Source organism: Heteronotia binoei, chromosome 20 (assembly GCF_032191835.1).
Source record: "Heteronotia binoei isolate CCM8104 ecotype False Entrance Well chromosome 20, APGP_CSIRO_Hbin_v1, whole genome shotgun sequence".
Taxonomy (NCBI): domain Eukaryota; kingdom Metazoa; phylum Chordata; class Lepidosauria; order Squamata; family Gekkonidae; genus Heteronotia; species Heteronotia binoei.
Window position 1 is genome coordinate 12909799 of NC_083242.1, and position 17014 is coordinate 12926812.

Below are 17014 nucleotides of genomic sequence, written 5' to 3' on the forward strand. Positions count from 1 at the left end.
TTCAGTGAAACCAGGATACAGGCTTGTTTTGGGTTTCAAAAATCCTAGTTTCAGAGCCTTCTCGGAGATCTTTGCCCTGTCAATAATTTATTCTCTACCAGCCAGCATTAATAGGAGCCCCATGGTGCAGAGTGGTAAAGCTGCAGTACTGCAGTCTGAGCTCTCTGCTCACGACCTGAGTTCTATTCCGGCGGAAGCTGGGTTCAGGTAGCCGGCTCAACATTGTCTCAGCCTTCCATCCTTCCGAGGCTGGCAAAATGAGTACCCAGCTTGCTGGGGGAAAAGGGTAGATGACCGGGGAAGGCAATGGCAAACCACCCCATTAAAAAGTCTGCCGCGAAAATGTTGTGATGCAACGTCACCCAGAATCGGAAATGACTGGTGCTTGCACAGGGGACTACCTTTACCTTTACTTTTTAGCCGGCATTAATGCACTGACATAAATCTATTCCACATCTAGCACACAGCAGCCCATGTTTGGGCCATCTGTTAACAACAGCTAGTTAAATTATCCCATGGTTGTACGCCGTGGCTTTACTTCCCCTAGCTCTCTGGTACTTCTACCCTTTGTAAGAGCCCATGGAGCTTGGCAAAGTAAACCTGATGGAATCTGAGATTCGCAGTTCAGCTTTTCCTGCCGATTCGACTAACCTGTGCTGAACTATGCGTATCAGTTTGGTGTAGTGGTTAAGCGCACGGACTCTTCCCTGGGAGAACCGGGTTTGATTCCCCACTCCTCCACGTACACCTGCTGATGTGACCTTGGGTCAGTCACAAGTTCCCTCAGGGCTGTTCTGCTCAAGAGCAGTTTCTGTCAGAGCTCTCTCAGCCCCACCTACCTCACAGCGTGTCTGTAGTGCGGAGAGGAAGGGAAAGGAGATTTGTAAGCTGCTCTGAGACTCCTTTGGTTAGCAAAAGGTGGGGTAGAAATCCAATTCCTCCTCCTCCTCCATCTCCTCCTTCCTGTTGTAGGTGCTGGGCCCTGAATGAGAACATGGCTTATTGGTGGATTATTCGGATCCCTATTCTGCTAGCGTCCGTGGTAAGTGCCTTGCTTTATAGGGCGTGTGATACCTTCTTAATAGCTGCAGGATATACCAAGCGAGTTTTGCCCCATTTGTGGGCTTCCACCAGGAATGGCAGCGCATTCCCTAGCAAAAAAACTGCCCACTCCTTTGCCTAGCAGTTTGTCGTGTACCCAAGTCCACCAAGGTATGCAAGGAAAACAAGCAGCTGGTACAGTCTTCCCAGATTGTGCCATTCGGAACACCGGGTCGGGAGCTGTGTGAAGACAGTTTGGTGCACCCCCCTCCATGCTCCCACCACTCCCTGTAGAAGGTTTAGCACAGGGTGGCCAAAGTGCAGCTTGGGAGCCACATGTGGTTCGTTTAAACATATTGTGTGGGTTTTGAAGCACCCCTCACCTTGTCAGCTGGCTCGGAGAAGGCATCTGTCTCTTTAAATCACTTTGCCAAGCCAGCTGGCAGCTTGGAGACTGCATTTAGAGTTGTTTCCTTTCCAGCTCCCTCTCCCTCCCCATCTATCTTCCTGTCTGCCTTCTCTCAAAGGTCTGTTGTTCATGTCTTGCGGCTCTCAAACACCTGATGTTTGTTCTGTGTGGCTCTTACGTTAAGCAAGATTGGCCGCCCCTGGGTTAGCAAGTCGCATCCAAAAAGTGAGCAGCTGTGAAGGAGAGGCTCTTGTGGTCTGAATGGCCCAGTCTTGGGAGGACCTTGCCATGTGCAGATTACGAACATACAAAATGGTTTTCGTGCCTGCAGTACCGGACCTAGAAATGGCTGAAGGAGGGCTTTGGGGTGGGTTAAAATGCTGAGGACCGTCGTTCCTCCCCTCCCTAAAGAAAAGCCGAGTCGCATCGCTTTCGTTTAAATGGTTTCATTTTTGGTTTGGATCGCCGTTCACCCCCGACTCAACATTTCTAAAACAGCCCTAAAACATTTCTAAAACAGCCCTTTAGCGTGAGATGTATCAAAACAAACATTGGGGGTGGGGGGAAACAGTGACTATTCCTGTCGCAACGCTGAAAGTTGGAGCAGAGACCGTCTTTTTGTTTCTGCTTTAGCTTCCGTGTTGATTCGGAGATGATAGGCCCTGTGTCTTGCCACTTTTGGCAGCAAAGAGGAATCCCCGGAGTGGAAGACGTCTGCCATTCCAGAAGTCTTAGGGGTGCCCTGGGGTGGCTTGTTGTGTGTGGAGAAGGTACTGCGTCTGTTGAAGAAAGGGCAGCTGCTGTTCCCTGGGGATAGAAATCAGACTGAGGTGGCTCCAGATGTGGACCTTAGTTATGCCGGTGGTACAAGCCCAGTTGGCCAAGGGACCATCGCATGGAGTGCCATTTCTTGAGGATGTCCGTTGCCACGGTGACGGACAGGGCAATGACGACGATGAAGACGATGATGCCGAGGACGATGCCCGCGATGTTGAGGATCTTGGCGGTCTTGCCGTAGCGGGTGGCCCCTTCGAGGTCGTGCACCACTTTGCAGTCCCTGGCCTTGATGGAGTAAATGAGGGCCACGAAGCCACAACAGAAGGTGTTCAGGAAGATGGTGTTGAAGAGCGACAGGAGCACGTAATCGCGCGGCTTCACCACGATGGCGGCGCCTTGGACGACCCACTGCTGGGGATAGGGGGGAGGGCGCGGATACTGCTGCTGGACAATGGGGGTTGCCATTTTGAGGTACAGAGAAGGCGGGATGGGTGTGATGGGCGGCAGCGTAGGCTACCAAGGGTCGTGGGCACGGAGCCGAGGAAAGGGGCATTCCATGGCCTGGTTTCTGATGGACGGGAGGTCGGAAGCAGCTGTAGGGACCGTTAAACAGCAGTCCTGATTCTGGTCTGAAAATGGTTCTACTTAGTTGCCGAGCAACCACATGAGGGAATAACAGCCAACTGTCAGCCCACCTGTTGTGGGCGGGGCACCTCCGCTGACCTTTCCAAGTGGACCTCAGTGCTTTCAAATTGATCCCCTTTTTCTCTCACCGAGAAGCTCAGGTGGCATAAGTGATTTTCTCTTCCTCTGTAGGGGATCTGGGAGGCTAGGCTGATAGCGAGTGCCCTATTGGTCACCGGCTACGGTTGCTAGATCCAATTTGGGAAATCCCTGGAGATTTAGGGGTGGAGTCTGAAGAGGGGTGGGGGTTGGGGGAGGGATCTCAGCGGGGCCAAACGCTACAGAGTCCAACCCTCTGAAGCAGCCATTTTTTCCAGGGGAACTGCTCTCTGTTGTCTGTGGATCAGCCGTAACTCTGGGAGTTCTCCAGCTCCCCCTGACTTAGTAATGGCATCCCAAAGCTACCTAGTGAATCCCATACCTGGGGAAAGATTTGAACCTTGTGGGTGTGTTGCCTTAATCTAACATTATCGTTGAACCATGCTGGCCTTTTGACACGGAATGTGTGAGATGCAAATCTGAGAATCTTGGGTTCAGCTCTCTGTTTAAACCCCAAACCTTGGGGTAGTCCTTGGGTGTCCCCGCTCCACATCCCTTTGGCTCTTTCTTCTCTGTAAACTGAATAGTACTTTACTCCACTTGCTGTAAGGATAAAGCATTATGCATGCCAGGGGTTGGTGGGGGAACTGTCATGGGTGTGTGTGTGTGTTAGCCACTCTTTCAAGATTCATAGGTTTAAGCCTCTCTGGACTAGAGACCATTTTGTATGCATCCAAAATCATCCTTCCGCATAGATTGGTTCTGTTTGGCTTAGCCTTGGGGAGCTAGTGCTTTGGGATTATGTGCAGTATTCCCTCTAAGCTGAGTTAAGCATGAGCTAGCTCACAGATTTTTAGCCTCTAGCTCACACATTTTTGTTTTAGCTCAGGAAGGATGACCCCAGAGCACAATAATTGATGCAGTCGCTCACCACTTTAATACCAGTAGCTCACAAAGTAGAATTTTGGCTCACAAGACTCTGCAGCTTAGAGGAAACACTGGATCTTCTTCGTGGTCTCTGTGCTTCACACCCATGGGATAGAGTGCCTGCGCCAATCCCCGAATCGGTATCTGAAAAGCCCGGGATTTTTCCGCGCTCAGCGCCAATGGGCATGCGCAGGCGTCCCAGTACGCATGCTCACCGGCGCCAGCACGGGGATCCCGCCAGTTCCTTTCTGACTGCTGCACGGAGAGGTTCACCTTTTGTGTCCCCGGTCGGTGAGATATCTTTTTTTGCCTTTTCTCGTGTATATAGCCCATTTGTTGTTTTCTTAGAGTAGATAGTTAGTTAGTTAGTAAAAAAAAAAAAAGAGTTTGTGTGTGTGTGTGTCGGACTGCCCTCCGGGGCCTTCCCCCTTGTTTGTTTCCCCAAAAGTTTTTTCCCCCTCAGAGGACTCTGAGCGGGTTTTTAGCGACTGGAGTCTATGGAAAGTCGCTGGGGGTTTTTCAAACGGTGCCGTTCCTGCGGGAAGAAGATTGCCCCCCCCAGACGGCCATTCTCTGTGTCTTCTCTGCTTGGGTGAAGTGCACCATGTGGAGTCCTGCCCACATTGCCTCCGCTTCGCCAAGCAAACGAGGAAGAACCGGGCGGTGCGGCTTTTGGCGGCTCTAACTGAATCGGCACTCTGCCCTCAAAGATCGGCATCGGGCCCGTCGGCATTGACCATGACAGACACCCCGGCCCCGATGGTCACATCGGCCGATGTGACCCTGGTCGTGACCGAAATGCCGACTGAGCGAGGCTCCTCCACGAAACGATCCCATGATGGATCAGTGGAAACGCCCGCTAAGAAGCGTCGGGATGACTCGGGGACCTGAGCATCCACCCCGAAAAAGGCCAAAGAGAAGAGGAAGAGGCCCCGCACTCCATCACCATCGCACAACGTTTCGGCATCGACTGCCCCGCCAAGGAAGATCCTGGCGTCCCCGTGCCACAGCCCTTTGGCATCGAGAGGCAGTACCCAACAACACCGTCTCTTGATGTCTGAGCAGGAGATCCACCTCATCCAGCAATCCTCGTCATCCGGGTCGCGACGTCACAGCAGGAGCGGGTCGATCTCAGAAGTGGAGGCTTCGGCGCCAATGGATCCATCTCCCCCGATGGAACCCAGAGGCAGATGGGAGCTAGAGCCCTCCATGGCAGCACACCGTTTCCCACCGCTACCATCGTGGGAGCAGCGTCAATGGCCGCCCTCCTATCCTTATCCGTACCTATCAGTGGTATCCACTGAGGGAGTTTGCAGAATGGGATCAACAGTCCGAGGCATCCTGTATGTCGAGGCTGTTGCACCATTCCCGAAGACCATCGGCATCGATCCCTCCGGAGAGGCGCACTACATCAGTGGCTGAGACTCGTCGACGACCATTGATGTCAATCTGCTCGCTGGTCCGGGAATCGACGCCGATCCTTTCTGAGCACCGGGAGTCCTCTTCATCGGACTCTGAGAGCGGTGCCGACACACAGGAGGGTGCCCTGGAGCCTTCGCCTAGGTCCCAGACGACCGAAGATCTCCCGATTTTGCCATCGGAGGATCTGAAGTCCTATGGCGACCTAGTGAAGAGGATGGTAACCTCCCTCTCCCTGCCTGTGACGCAACCACAACCCATCGTGGATGATAATGTCTTTGACATTATGCAGAGGGACACATCCACAGCAATTGCTTTGCCGGTCACCAAAGTGATTCTACAGGCAGTGAAGGAGCCCTGGAAGAAACCATCTTCAACTCCAGTGTCATCCAGAAGGCTGGACCACATGTACAGGGCTCAGAAGACGGGGGCTGAGTTCCTTTTCACCCATCCGAAACTGAACTCAGTGGTCATCTCTTCTTCATCCAAGGCACGAAAGGTCCACTCATCCCCACCCGACAAGGAGGGAAAGAAGCTGGACAACATGGGAAGAAAGGTGTATTCTTCCCATGGTGTATTCAGGTGTATAGGCGTCATATTATGTCTGGTTAAGATGGTGGCGACAGACACGGAGCTCCTTTGCTGAGCTCCTGATATAACATCAAACTCTGACGAAATATCGCCGATAACACCAAGATACATCTTTTAAAACCATTTACGTTATTTGAACTGCTGTTGGAGCTGACGGCGAGCGCGTTAGGGCTTTGTCTCGCCCCCTCCTCCCGGAGAAAGAACGCGAAAAGCCCCTCTTCCCGGAGAAAGAACACGAATGCTGACGGCGAATGTCTCAGGACTTTGTTTCGCCCCCCCCCCTCCCGGAGAAAGAACGCGAAAAGCCCGCTCCTCCCAGAGAAAGAACACGAATGCACTTATCAGCGAGGGCTGCCTAACGACGCCGATGTTGAGGTGGTGAGAGGCAGTGCAGCCCGGAATGCGAGCAACTGTGGCCCGGGAGTGAAGGCTAGTTGGGACCGTGCTGATCGGTGTAAGGCGAGGGTGCGGGCGGCGCTCGGGAAAGTGCGGGCGGTGCTTGGAGGAGTGATTGACGGTGGTTTTTTACACGAGGCTGCTCAGGCTCGGGAGAGCTACACGGCGGCATTGGGGAAGTACTGGAAGTGAGGAAAGTGACGGGACGAGCGGCGGCCCCCTGGTGAGCGAGACCGAAGGTGTATAGGCCTGAAGAGCTTCACGGCGGCCCCCAGTGTAACTGTGGGAAAGGTGGGGCGAAGTACCAGGGTAGCTAGGCTACCAGTGGAACGACGGCCCCTTCTCCCCTCCCCTGACGACTGGAGACCAGAGGTAGAAGAACAAGAGCTGGGAGCAGGCCGAGACTGCCGACGAGGCGAGGTGTGAGTGGAGGTTGTTTGGTGGAAAAGGAGAGGGGGATTATAAATCCAACTAGCAGTCTTGGGTCCCTGGGGCAGTGGCTGCGGGACGGCAGGGACACGGGGGGAGCTAGTACCTCCCCGGGCCCCTGGTGCTGCGCGGAGGCTGCCTCGGGTTCTCAGACTGCATGACCCCCTTCCCTTGCTACCTCGCCGCCACCCTCCAACAATAAGAACTATGCTCTCACACTGCTCGAGAATAAGAACTAAACTCTTTGTTTTTTGCTTGCCTTGCACCTTCCGGACACGACCGCACTTTAATAATACAAAAGAAGAACTTTGTATTTTATTGCACAGTCACTTTATAAATAGCTGCACTTTCCCCTTTAATTCTATTGTTCTTAACTACCAATTCTGTAAAAGTAGATAATTAACTATTTATTGGTCTTTTAACTAGTTTTAATTAGCTACGTTGTTATATTACGTTGGCAAATTAATAAGAGATGAGGACTAGGGGTAGGGGTTTTAATTAAGGAGCCAAGGGATTTAGTAATTTATTACTCTTAGCTAAGGAGTTAGTGGGGGTTAGTTGAAGGACTTAATTTGGAATTAAATTTGAGAATTAATGGATTGGTAGTTGGCATTAGTGATTGATTAGAACATAAGAACTAAAAGAGGTTAGAGGTATTTTTTACTACCAGCTATTGAGCTGGTGTTCACCAGGAGTTGATGATTGGCCTGGGGATTCCGCTACTCCTGGGGAGGGGAAGGTATGACGGTGGGAACAGGCAGATTCATAGGCGAAGGGGGCCGAGACGTAGTGGTGCTCGGCCACTTTCCAGCCTGTGTCCCATCCCGATGGTGACAGGTAGTGTGGCCAGACAAATGCACTCGCCTCCGTCACTGATGTTATGTAATGCCAGGTCCATTAACAATAAGACCATGATCCTTCGGGATTTCCTGCTGGAGCAGAATGCGGACCTGGCTTGCGTGACCTAGACCTGGGTGCGGGAGGGGGAGACTGTGGCTCTCTCCCAAATGACCCCCCGGGATACTCGGTCTTCCACCAGTCCCGGACTAGCGGGCGGGGGGGAGGAGTGGCACTGTTCATACGAGAGGCTTACTCCTTCAGGGCTCTCCCGGCCCCAGAGATTCCAGGCGTGGAATGTGCCGGCCTGATGTGGGACGTTGGGGAGGGGTTGGCGATCTGGCTGGTGTACCGACCGCCTAACGCACCAGCTAGCGCCTTACCATCCCTGATGGAGGCGGCGGCGGGCTGGGCGTTGGAGTACCCTAGGCTATTGGTCTTGGGTGACTTCAACGTCCATGCCGACGACGCAGCTTCCAGTCAGGCGTTGGACCTAGTTTCATCCATGGCGACACTGGGACTCTCCCAGGTTGTTACAACACCCACTCATCAGGCGGGACACATGTTAGACCTGGTTTTCGCGGCGGGAGTTTTAGTGGACGATATTGCTACTATAGCAGTGCCATGGTCGGATCACTATCCCCTCAAGGCTCGTGTGGAGGTGTCACCCCAAGCCTGTTTAGGTGGAGAGCGTATTTTAGCTCGCCCGCGGAGCCTGATGGACCCGGAACGGTTCCTAATGGCTCTACGGGATTCCTGGCCCACTGGCGACTCCCTGGATGACCTGGTAGAGTCATGGAATGATGGACTCTCTAAGGCCATTGAGGAGGTCGCACCTAGGCGCCCTCTGCGTCCCCATTTGAAGCCGTCACCTTGGTTTAACCAGGAGTTGCGGCAGCAAAAACGGGGACTCAGACGACTAGAGAGACAATGGCGGCGTACTCGAGACGAAGTGACTCGAACATCCTATAGAGAGAGTTTGAAATCCTATGAGATGGCAGTCAAAGCCGCAAAGAAAATATACTTTGCGACTAAGATTGCGTCCGCAACTTCACGCCCGGCACAATTATTTGACATAATTCGGAATCTTACAACACTGCCACAAGGCAGACCAAATTCTACTGAATTGGAGATCGGCTGTGAGGCTTTTGCGAAATTTTTTGCGGATAAGATCGCATCACTCCGCCCCGACCCTCCCGCCATACTTGAGGCAGTTAGTGAAACCGGGGCTCCGGGCCTGTCTTCAGATTGTGTGCTGGATGGCTTCGGTCCTCTCAGCCTGGAGGAAGTTGATAGGATCCTCTTATCTGCATGCCCAACAACTTGCAATTTGGACCCTTGCCCCTCCTGGCTTATTAAATCTTGCCAGAGGGAGCTTAGATATCCTATACGGGATATCATAAATAGATCCCTGATGGAAGGGCATTTTCCAACGCTGCTCAAAGAGGCAGTGGTCCGGCCCCTCTTGAAAAAACCAACCTTAGATCCGGCCCAATTGGCGCATTACCGGCCGGTCTCAAACTTGCCCTTTTTGGGCAAGCTTATCGAGGGCAGTGGCGATGCAGTTACAGACTTTCCTGGAGGACGCTTCCGTCCTCGACCCACTCCAGTCCGGCTTCCGCCCGGGTCATGGGACTGAGACGGTGTTGGTCACCCTGGTGGATGACCTTCAATGGCATCTGGATCGGGGCGGTTCGGCGGTGCTGATGTTGTTGGACCTGTCGGCTGCGTTCGACACGGTTGACCATCAGTTACTGACCCACCGCCTCGCCGACGCGGGGATTCAGGGGTTAGCTTTACAGTGGCTTTCCTCCTTCCTCGACGGTCGGGGACAAAGGGTCGCGATTGGGGGTGAGCTATCCCAGAGGCGCACGCTTGATTGCGGAGTGCCTCAGGGGGCGGTTCTCTCCCCGATGTTATTTAACATCTATATGCATCCCCTTGCCCAGATTGCCCGAAGGTATGGGCTGGGTTGTCACCAGTATGCTGACGACACCCAGCTCTATCTACTCATGGACGGCCGACCGGTCTCAGCCCCAGAAAATCTAGACCGGGCACTACAGGAAGTGGCTGGATGGCTCAGACTGAGCAGGCTGAGGCTAAATCCGGCAAAGACAGAGGTCCTTTGCTTGAGTCGTCGGGGTCCGGGGAGGGAAATCCCCCTACCAGCTTTTGAGGGTGCGCCGCTGATAGCAGCGGACAGGGTCAAAAGCCTGGGAGTACTATTGGAGCCCTCCTTAACGATGGAGGCTCAGATAGCAGCCACCGCCAAGTCCGCCTTTTTTCACCTTAGGCGGGCAAGGCAGTTGGCCCCCTTCCTGGAGCGCGACGATCTAGCAACAGTGATCCACGCCACGGTCACCTCGAGGTTGGACTACTGCAATGCTCTCTACATGGGGCTGCCTTTGTGCCGAACCCGAAAGCTACAGCTAGTGCAGAATGCCGCGGCCCGGCTGCTGTTAGGACTCCCAAGACGGGAGCATATCCGGCCAGGGCTCCGGGATCTGCACTGGCTGCCAATAGCTTACCGAGTCCGGTACAAGGTGCTGGTTATTACCTTTAAAGCCCTATATGGCCTAGGACCTGCCTACCTGAAGGACCGTCTCTCCCCATACGTGCCCCAGAGAGTACTGAGATCGGGAACTCGAAATCTCCTAGCTATCCCCGGGCCAAAAGAAGCCCGCTTAAAATCCACCAGGGACCGGGCCTTTTCTGTCATGGCCCCCTCCTGGTGGAACCAGCTGCCGGAAGAGGTGAGGGCCCTGCGGGACCTTGCCCAGTTCTGCAGGGCCTGTAAGACAACCCTCTTCAGGCTGGCCTATGACTAGCTGGTACAAGAAACAAGAAACAAGAAATCAGGTGTAGTTATAATAGAGGTTACTGTCCCTAATGTCTTAAATATTTAATGGTTTAAATGCTTTAAATGTTTTATAAATTTTAAATGTATTAATTATTTTAACTTTTTATGCTTGAATTGTATTTATGTGGTACTTGTGTTGTGAGCCGCCCTGAGCCACTTGTTGGGAAGGACGGGATAGAAATTATAAAATAAATAAATAAATAAATAAATATTCTGCAGGGGCCCTGGGAGTAAAGGTATCTAATTATGCGGCTTGCATGGCTAGATACCAGTACTCCGTATGGGAACAACTCACCCCTCTTCTCTCTTCCCTGAGCAAGGACAAGAAGGCGGCAGCCAGGAAGCTGCAGAAAGAAGGCTTTGCTGTGGCCAAGCAGCAATTGGCTGCAGCAAAGCACATGGTGGACGTGTCGGCAAAGGCAATCACGTCTGCTGTGTGCATTCGTTGGCACTCCTGGTTGAGATCAACAACCCTGCAGCAGGACACTAGGGCTTTTGTCGAGGACTTGCCCTTCGAGGGGGATGGCCTGTTTAGCACCACCACAGACAGTGCACTGCAGGAAATCGACAAGAGCCTGAAAATCTCTAGGAACCTGGGTGTGCAGGCCACCTCAAGGACTCCTAAGGCGAAGCAGTGGCACAAACTGTGGGCCAAGAAGCCCTTTCAAAAATTTTCGCCAGAACAGCAATGGCGACCTCGCTCCACCCAGCCTGACAGACCATCGTACTCAGGCAACAACAGGAACAGCTATGGTTCTCAGGCTGCTGGCAAATCTAAGGGTGCTCGCCCTCAAAAGCAGGGCCTTTGACTTTCTTGTGGCACGCTTCATCGCCCCCACTTCAACATCTATCCACCTCCGCCCTTTCCTACCTGCCTGGGAGTTGATCTCTACAGACAGGTGGGCTCTGTCCATCATAGAAGAGGGCTACAAAATAGAGTTTGTGCAGATTCCGAACCAATCCGTGGTGATCACCACTCCCCCTTCCCCACCTCTGCTGGCGGAGGTGAACAACCTCCTACAGAAACAAGCCATAGAGAGAGTTCCGGCGGAAGCCAGGACGGGAGGTTTTTACTCTCGCTACTTCCTGGTCCCCAAAAGGGAGGGGGGCTTAAGACCAATTATGGATCTTCAGAATCTGAACAAATTTATTCTGTACCAGAAGTTCAGAATGGCCACGCTGCAAACAATCCTGCCCCTCATCAACCAAGGGGACTGGATGGCGATCCTGGACCTCAAGGTTTCCTACTTCCATGTCAGCATCCATTTGGAGTTCAGGCGTTTCCTGAGGTTTGCAGTGGGTTCCCAGCACTTCCAGTTCAAAGCCCTTCCGTTCGGCCTGTCCACTGCACCTCGGGTGTTTACGAAGATGATGAGCGTTGTGGCTGCCCATCTCCGTCTTCAGGGAGTTGTCGTTTTTCCATACATCGACGACTGGCTCCTTGTGGCGAAGTCGAGGGAAAGTTTGTCAACGCACATTGCCATCACTCTACGTCTTCTCGACACCTTGGGGTTGCAGGTCAATTTGGAGAAATCTCATTTTACTCCGTCAAGGACAGTGCAGTTCATAGGGGCTTTGCTGGTTACGAACCAGCATCGTGCATACCTGTCTTCGCAGAGGGCAAAGGACATTGTCGGTCTGGTACAACTGCTTCAGAGGCGAAAGTGGGGCACAGCACAGCAGCTTCAGCAGATGCTGGGGCTGATGGCGGCGATGACAAGCGTGCTACTTTTCGCAAAACTGAGAATGAGAGGCCTACAGTTGTGGTTTCTTCGCCAGTTTCGCCCTCTCAGAGACTCACCTCAAAAGAGGTTTACCATCCCAGCCGGGACTCTGCAGTCGCTACAGAGGTGGGGGTCAGAGAACAACATCTGCCAGGGAGCTCCCTTCCATCTGCCAACTCCCACTGCGACTATCACCACAGATGCTTCCTTGTGGGGGTGGGGGGCCCACATTGAAGGCCTGTGTGTGGGGGGCCGGTGGCCGCCAAAACTGACTCAGTTCCACATAAACTATCTAGAACTGCTGGCGGTTCACTTTGCCCTACGTTCTTTCCGCCCCTTAGTGGCGGGGAGGACTGTAGCGCTGCTTACAGACAATACCACTGCCCTGTGCTACATCAACAGGCAGGGAGGGACAGTGTCTCGTCGGCTCTGCGCATTGGCGATGGATCTCTGGTTCGAGTGTCTCCAGTACGATATCTTCGTGAAGGCGGCACATCTTCCGAGGGTCCTCAGCATTCAGGCAGACTCCCTCAGCAGAGGTGGGGCTTCCCCACACGAGTCTTCACCACGGCCGAGAACAAGAAATGCCCCAGGCTCTTTGCAGCTCTTGTCATGGAAGACTGCATTTTTGGTTGCCATCACATCAGCACATCGTGTGGAGGAGCTCACAGCGATGCGGTGTGATTACCCTTATCTTGTTTTTAGAGAGGCTGGGGTTTCCCTGGCTCCGGACATTAGTTTTCTTCTGAAGGTGGTCTCTCAGTTCCACCTCAATTTAGAAGTTTGGTTGCCCACTTTTTACCCTAGCCCTTCCTCGGACGAGGAACGTAGGTTGCATGCTCTGGACGTTAAGCGTGCTTTACTGTTTTATTTGAAACGTTCAAAGGTTTTTCGTAAGGACAAGCAGCTTTTTGTTTCGTATGCTGCTCCCAAGATAGGTTCCAGGATTTCGTCTCAGAGGCTCTCAGAATGGCTCACTGAGACGATTAAACTCTGTTATTTGTTGGCGAAGAAGCCGCTACCTGGGCCTGTTCGTGGACACTCCACAAGAGCGATGGCCACGTCAGTGGCGTTCCTGAGAGGCGTGTCCCTTTCTGATGTCTGCAAGGCTGCTACCTGGTCTTCTCCGCATGCCTTCATGAAGCACTACGCACTGGATGTGCATGCTCAGCAGAGGACTCGGGAACTGCGGTGCTGCAAGCTGTCTCTTCCGGTTGATCGTCTTCCCGCCTCCAGGTATGCTTTGCTTGCTAGTCTCCCATGGGTGTGAAGCACAGAGACCACGAAGTAAATAGACAGGTTGCTTACCTGTAACTGTAGATCTTCAAGTGGTCATCTGTGCATTCACGCTACCCGCCCTCCTTCCCCACTGCTGACGGTCTCCCTCCAGTAGGGGCTTCCAGCAGTCAGGAAGGAACTGGCGGGATTCCCGCGCTGGCGCCGGTGAGCATGCGTACTGGGACGCCTGTGCATGCCCATTGGTGCCAAGCGCGGAAAAATCCCGGGCTTTTCAGATACCGATTCGGGGATCGGCGCAGGCGCTCTATCCCATGGGTGTGAATGCACAGATGACCACTCGAAGCTCTACAGTTACAGGTAAGCAACCTGTCTTTATGTGACTGCCATTTGAGATGGTCATTTAAAACGGTTCTGTTACGCTGCCTTAATTTTGGGGCATTGTTCTGGGGGCGCCGTTGTTTTGCCGCCAAGTCACTGCTGACTTAGGAGAGACCCTGTGAAGGAGAGACCCTGTAGGGTTTTCAAGGCAAGAGATGGTCAGAGGTGGTCTTCCCTAATAGTCCTTGGGGGTCTCCCATCCAAATACTAGCCAGGGATGACTCTGCTTGGCTTCTGAGATCTGAGTCAGGCTAGCCTGGGGCCTTCCAGATCAAGGCAAGAGACGTTAAGAGGAGTGTTCCCTCTAAGCTGTGTTAGTGTGAGCTAGCTCATGTTTTTTTGGCCTTGGGCTCACACGTTTTTGTCCCAGCTCAGGAAAACATGGCCTCAGAGCAAACCACTTGATGCAGGAGCTCACCACTTTAATCCCGGTAGCTCACAAAGTAGAATTTTTGCTCGCAAGACTGCACAGCATAGAGAGAGTGTTGGTCTGGGGCTGTGCGAAGGCATGGTTAAAGCCCGCCACTCCCTGCTTATGGAAGGTTTAGCATAGGGGTAGCCAAACTGCAGCTCGAGAGCCACCTGTGTGTCTCTTTTAAACATATTGTGTGGCTCTTGAAGCGCCCCTCACCTTGTTATCTGGCTTGGAGAAGGCATCTGTCTCTTTAAATCACTTCTCCAAGCCAAGCCGGCAGTTTGGAGAATGCATTTAAAGTCGCTTTCTTTCCACCTCCCTGCTCTCAAACGTCTTGACGTTCCTGTCTTGCGGCTCTCAGACCCCTGATGTTTATTCTGTGTGGCTCTTACGTTAAGCAAGTTTGGCCACCCCTGGCGCTTAGCAAGTCGCATCCGAAAAGTGAGCAGCTGTGAAGGAGAGGCCCTTGCGGTCTGAATGGCCCAGTCTTGGGAGGACCGTACCACATGCGGATTCCAAACATATGAAATGGCTTTTGTGCCTGCAGTAACAGACCTAGAAATGGCTGAAGGAGGGCTTTGGGGTGGGTTAAAATGCTGAGGCCCGTTGTTCCTCCCCTCCCTAAAGAAAAGCTGGGTCACATTGCTTTAGTTTAAATGGTTTCTTTTTTGGTTTGGCTCGCCGTTCACCCCAGACTCAACATTTCTAAAACAGCCCTAAAATATAACTTTATCCTGAGATGTATCTAAACAAACAGGGTGTGTGTGGGGGGGGGGGGGGCACAGTGAATCTTCCTGTTGCAGCGCTGAAGATTGGAGCAGAGACAGTCTTTTTGTTTCTGCTTTGACTTCTGCGTTGATTGGGGGAATGATTGGCCCACTCTGTTGTCACTTTTGGCAGAGGAGTGGAAAATATCTGCCTTTCCAGAAGTGTCAGGAGCACCCTAGGATGCCTTATTGTGCGTGGAGAAAGTACCATGTCCATTAAAGAAAGGACAGCCGCTGTTCCCTGGGGATAGAAGCAGACTGGCCGCTCCAGATGAGTGCCTTAGTTGTGCCGGTGGTACGATTTCAGTTGGTTGAGGGAGCGCTCCATCAAGTTCCATTTCTCAAGGGTGTTCTTTGCCACGGTGGTGGACAGGATGATCATGGTGATGGTGACGACGATGCCAACGGCTATGCACACGAGGTTGATGATCTTGGCGGTCTTGCCGTGGCGGGTGGCCCCTTCGAGGTCGCGCACCACTTTGCAGTCCCTGGCCTTGATGGAGTAAATGAGGGCCACGAAGCCAAAGCAGAAGGTGTTCAGGAAGATGGTGTTGAAGAGCGACAGGAGCACGTAATCGCGCGGCGGCTTCTCCACCACAACGACAGTGCCTTGGACGACCCACTGCTGGGGATAGGGGGGAGGGGGCGGATACTGCTGCTGGCCAATGGGGGTTTCCATTTTGAGGTACAGAGAAGGTGGGATGGGTGTGATGGGCGGCAGCGTAGGCTACCAAGGGTCGTGGGCACGGAGCCGAGGAAAGGGGCAGTCCATGGCCCGGTTTCTGATGGACGGGAGGTCGGAAGCAGCCGTAGGGACCGTTAAACAGCAGTCCTGATTCTGGTCTGAAGATGGTTCTACTTAGTCGCCGAGCAACCACATGAGGGAATAACAGCCAACTGTCAGCCCACCTGTTGTGGGCGGGGCACCTCCGCTGACCTTTCCAAGTGGACCTCAGTGCTTTCGAATCGATCCCGTTTTTCTCTCACCGAGAAGCTCAGGTGCCTACCTTAGGGACCGTCTCTCCCCACATGTCCCCCAGAGAGTGCTGAGGTCGGGGTCTCAGAACCTCCTTACAATCCCTGGGCCAAAGGAGGCCCGTCTGAAAGCGACCAGGGACAGGGCCTTCTTGATTGCAGCTCCCTGTTGGTGGAATCAGCTCCCGGAGGAGGTGAGGGCCCTGCGGAACCTTGAACAGTTCCGCAGGGCCTGTAAAACAACCCTCTTCCGGTTGGCATATAATTAACTGTGAGCAGAATGCCTGAATATTAAATCTTAAACATCAGATTACTGAATATTGGAAATTTGAAGGACTGATTTAAGGAAAAGTAGCATAGTGTATATCGATGTGAGTTTTATGTATTTTTAGGTTTGTATGTATTTTATTGTATAATTTTAATCGTATTTAAATCGATCTCTGTTAGCTTTTATTGTTGTAAGCCGCCCTGAGCCCACCTCGGTGGGGTAGGGCGGGATATAAATCGAATAAAGTAAAGTAAAGTAAATAAGTGATTTTGCCTTCCTCTGTAGCGGACCTGGGAGGCTAGGCTGATAGCGAGTGCCCCGTTGGTCACTGGCTACGGTTGCTAGATCCAGGTTGGGGAATCCCTGGAGATTTAGGGGTGGAGCCTGAAGAGGGGTGGAGTTTGGGGAGGGACCTCAGCGGGGTCGAACGCCACAGAGCCCACCCTCCGAAGCAGCCATTTTCTCCAGGGGTGATGATAAACACAACTGGAACCGGTTTTCTCCAAGGGAACTGATCTCTGTTGTCTGGGTTATCAGCTGTAATTCTGGGAGTTCGCCAGCCTCCCCTGACTCAGTGATGGCACCCCACGGCTTTCTAATGAATCCCATAATGGGGCAGAGATTTGAACCTTGTGGGTGTGATGCATTAGTTTGACATTACCGTTGAACCATGCTGGCCTTCCGATGTGGGATTTGTGAGATGTGAATACACAATACAAGAACTCGTGGGCATTCCATGAAATTGCTGAGCAGAAAGGTTAAAACGGATAAAAGGAAGTACTTCTTCACCCAAAGGGTGATTAACATGTGGAATTCACTGCCACAGGAGGTGGTGGCGG

General features: G+C 52.8%; 3 protein-coding genes across 3 annotated transcripts in view; 1 reads left to right on the forward strand and 2 right to left on the reverse strand.

Moving 5' to 3' along the window:
- LOC132588312 (glucagon receptor-like) overlaps nucleotides 1–17014 on the forward strand; it is a 42472-nt gene that overhangs the window by 17138 nt on the left and 8320 nt on the right. The window contains exon 9 of the mRNA XM_060260676.1: nucleotides 973–1042. Within this exon, the coding sequence (XP_060116659.1) occupies nucleotides 973–1042 (70 nt within the window). The remainder of the gene's footprint in view (nucleotides 1–972; nucleotides 1043–17014) is intronic.
- Nucleotides 2300–3151, reverse strand: LOC132588564 (dispanin subfamily A member 2b-like; the record flags this gene model as incomplete). Its single annotated transcript, XM_060260996.1, has 2 exons — nucleotides 2300–2603; nucleotides 3135–3151. Coding segments are annotated over 2 exons (321 nt in total), but the record flags the coding sequence as incomplete, so codon positions are not given.
- On the reverse strand, nucleotides 15213–15611 carry LOC132588565 (dispanin subfamily A member 2b-like). Its single transcript, XM_060260997.1, has one exon. It carries the CDS (start codon nucleotides 15609–15611, stop codon nucleotides 15213–15215), a length of 399 nt encoding a protein of 132 aa, XP_060116980.1.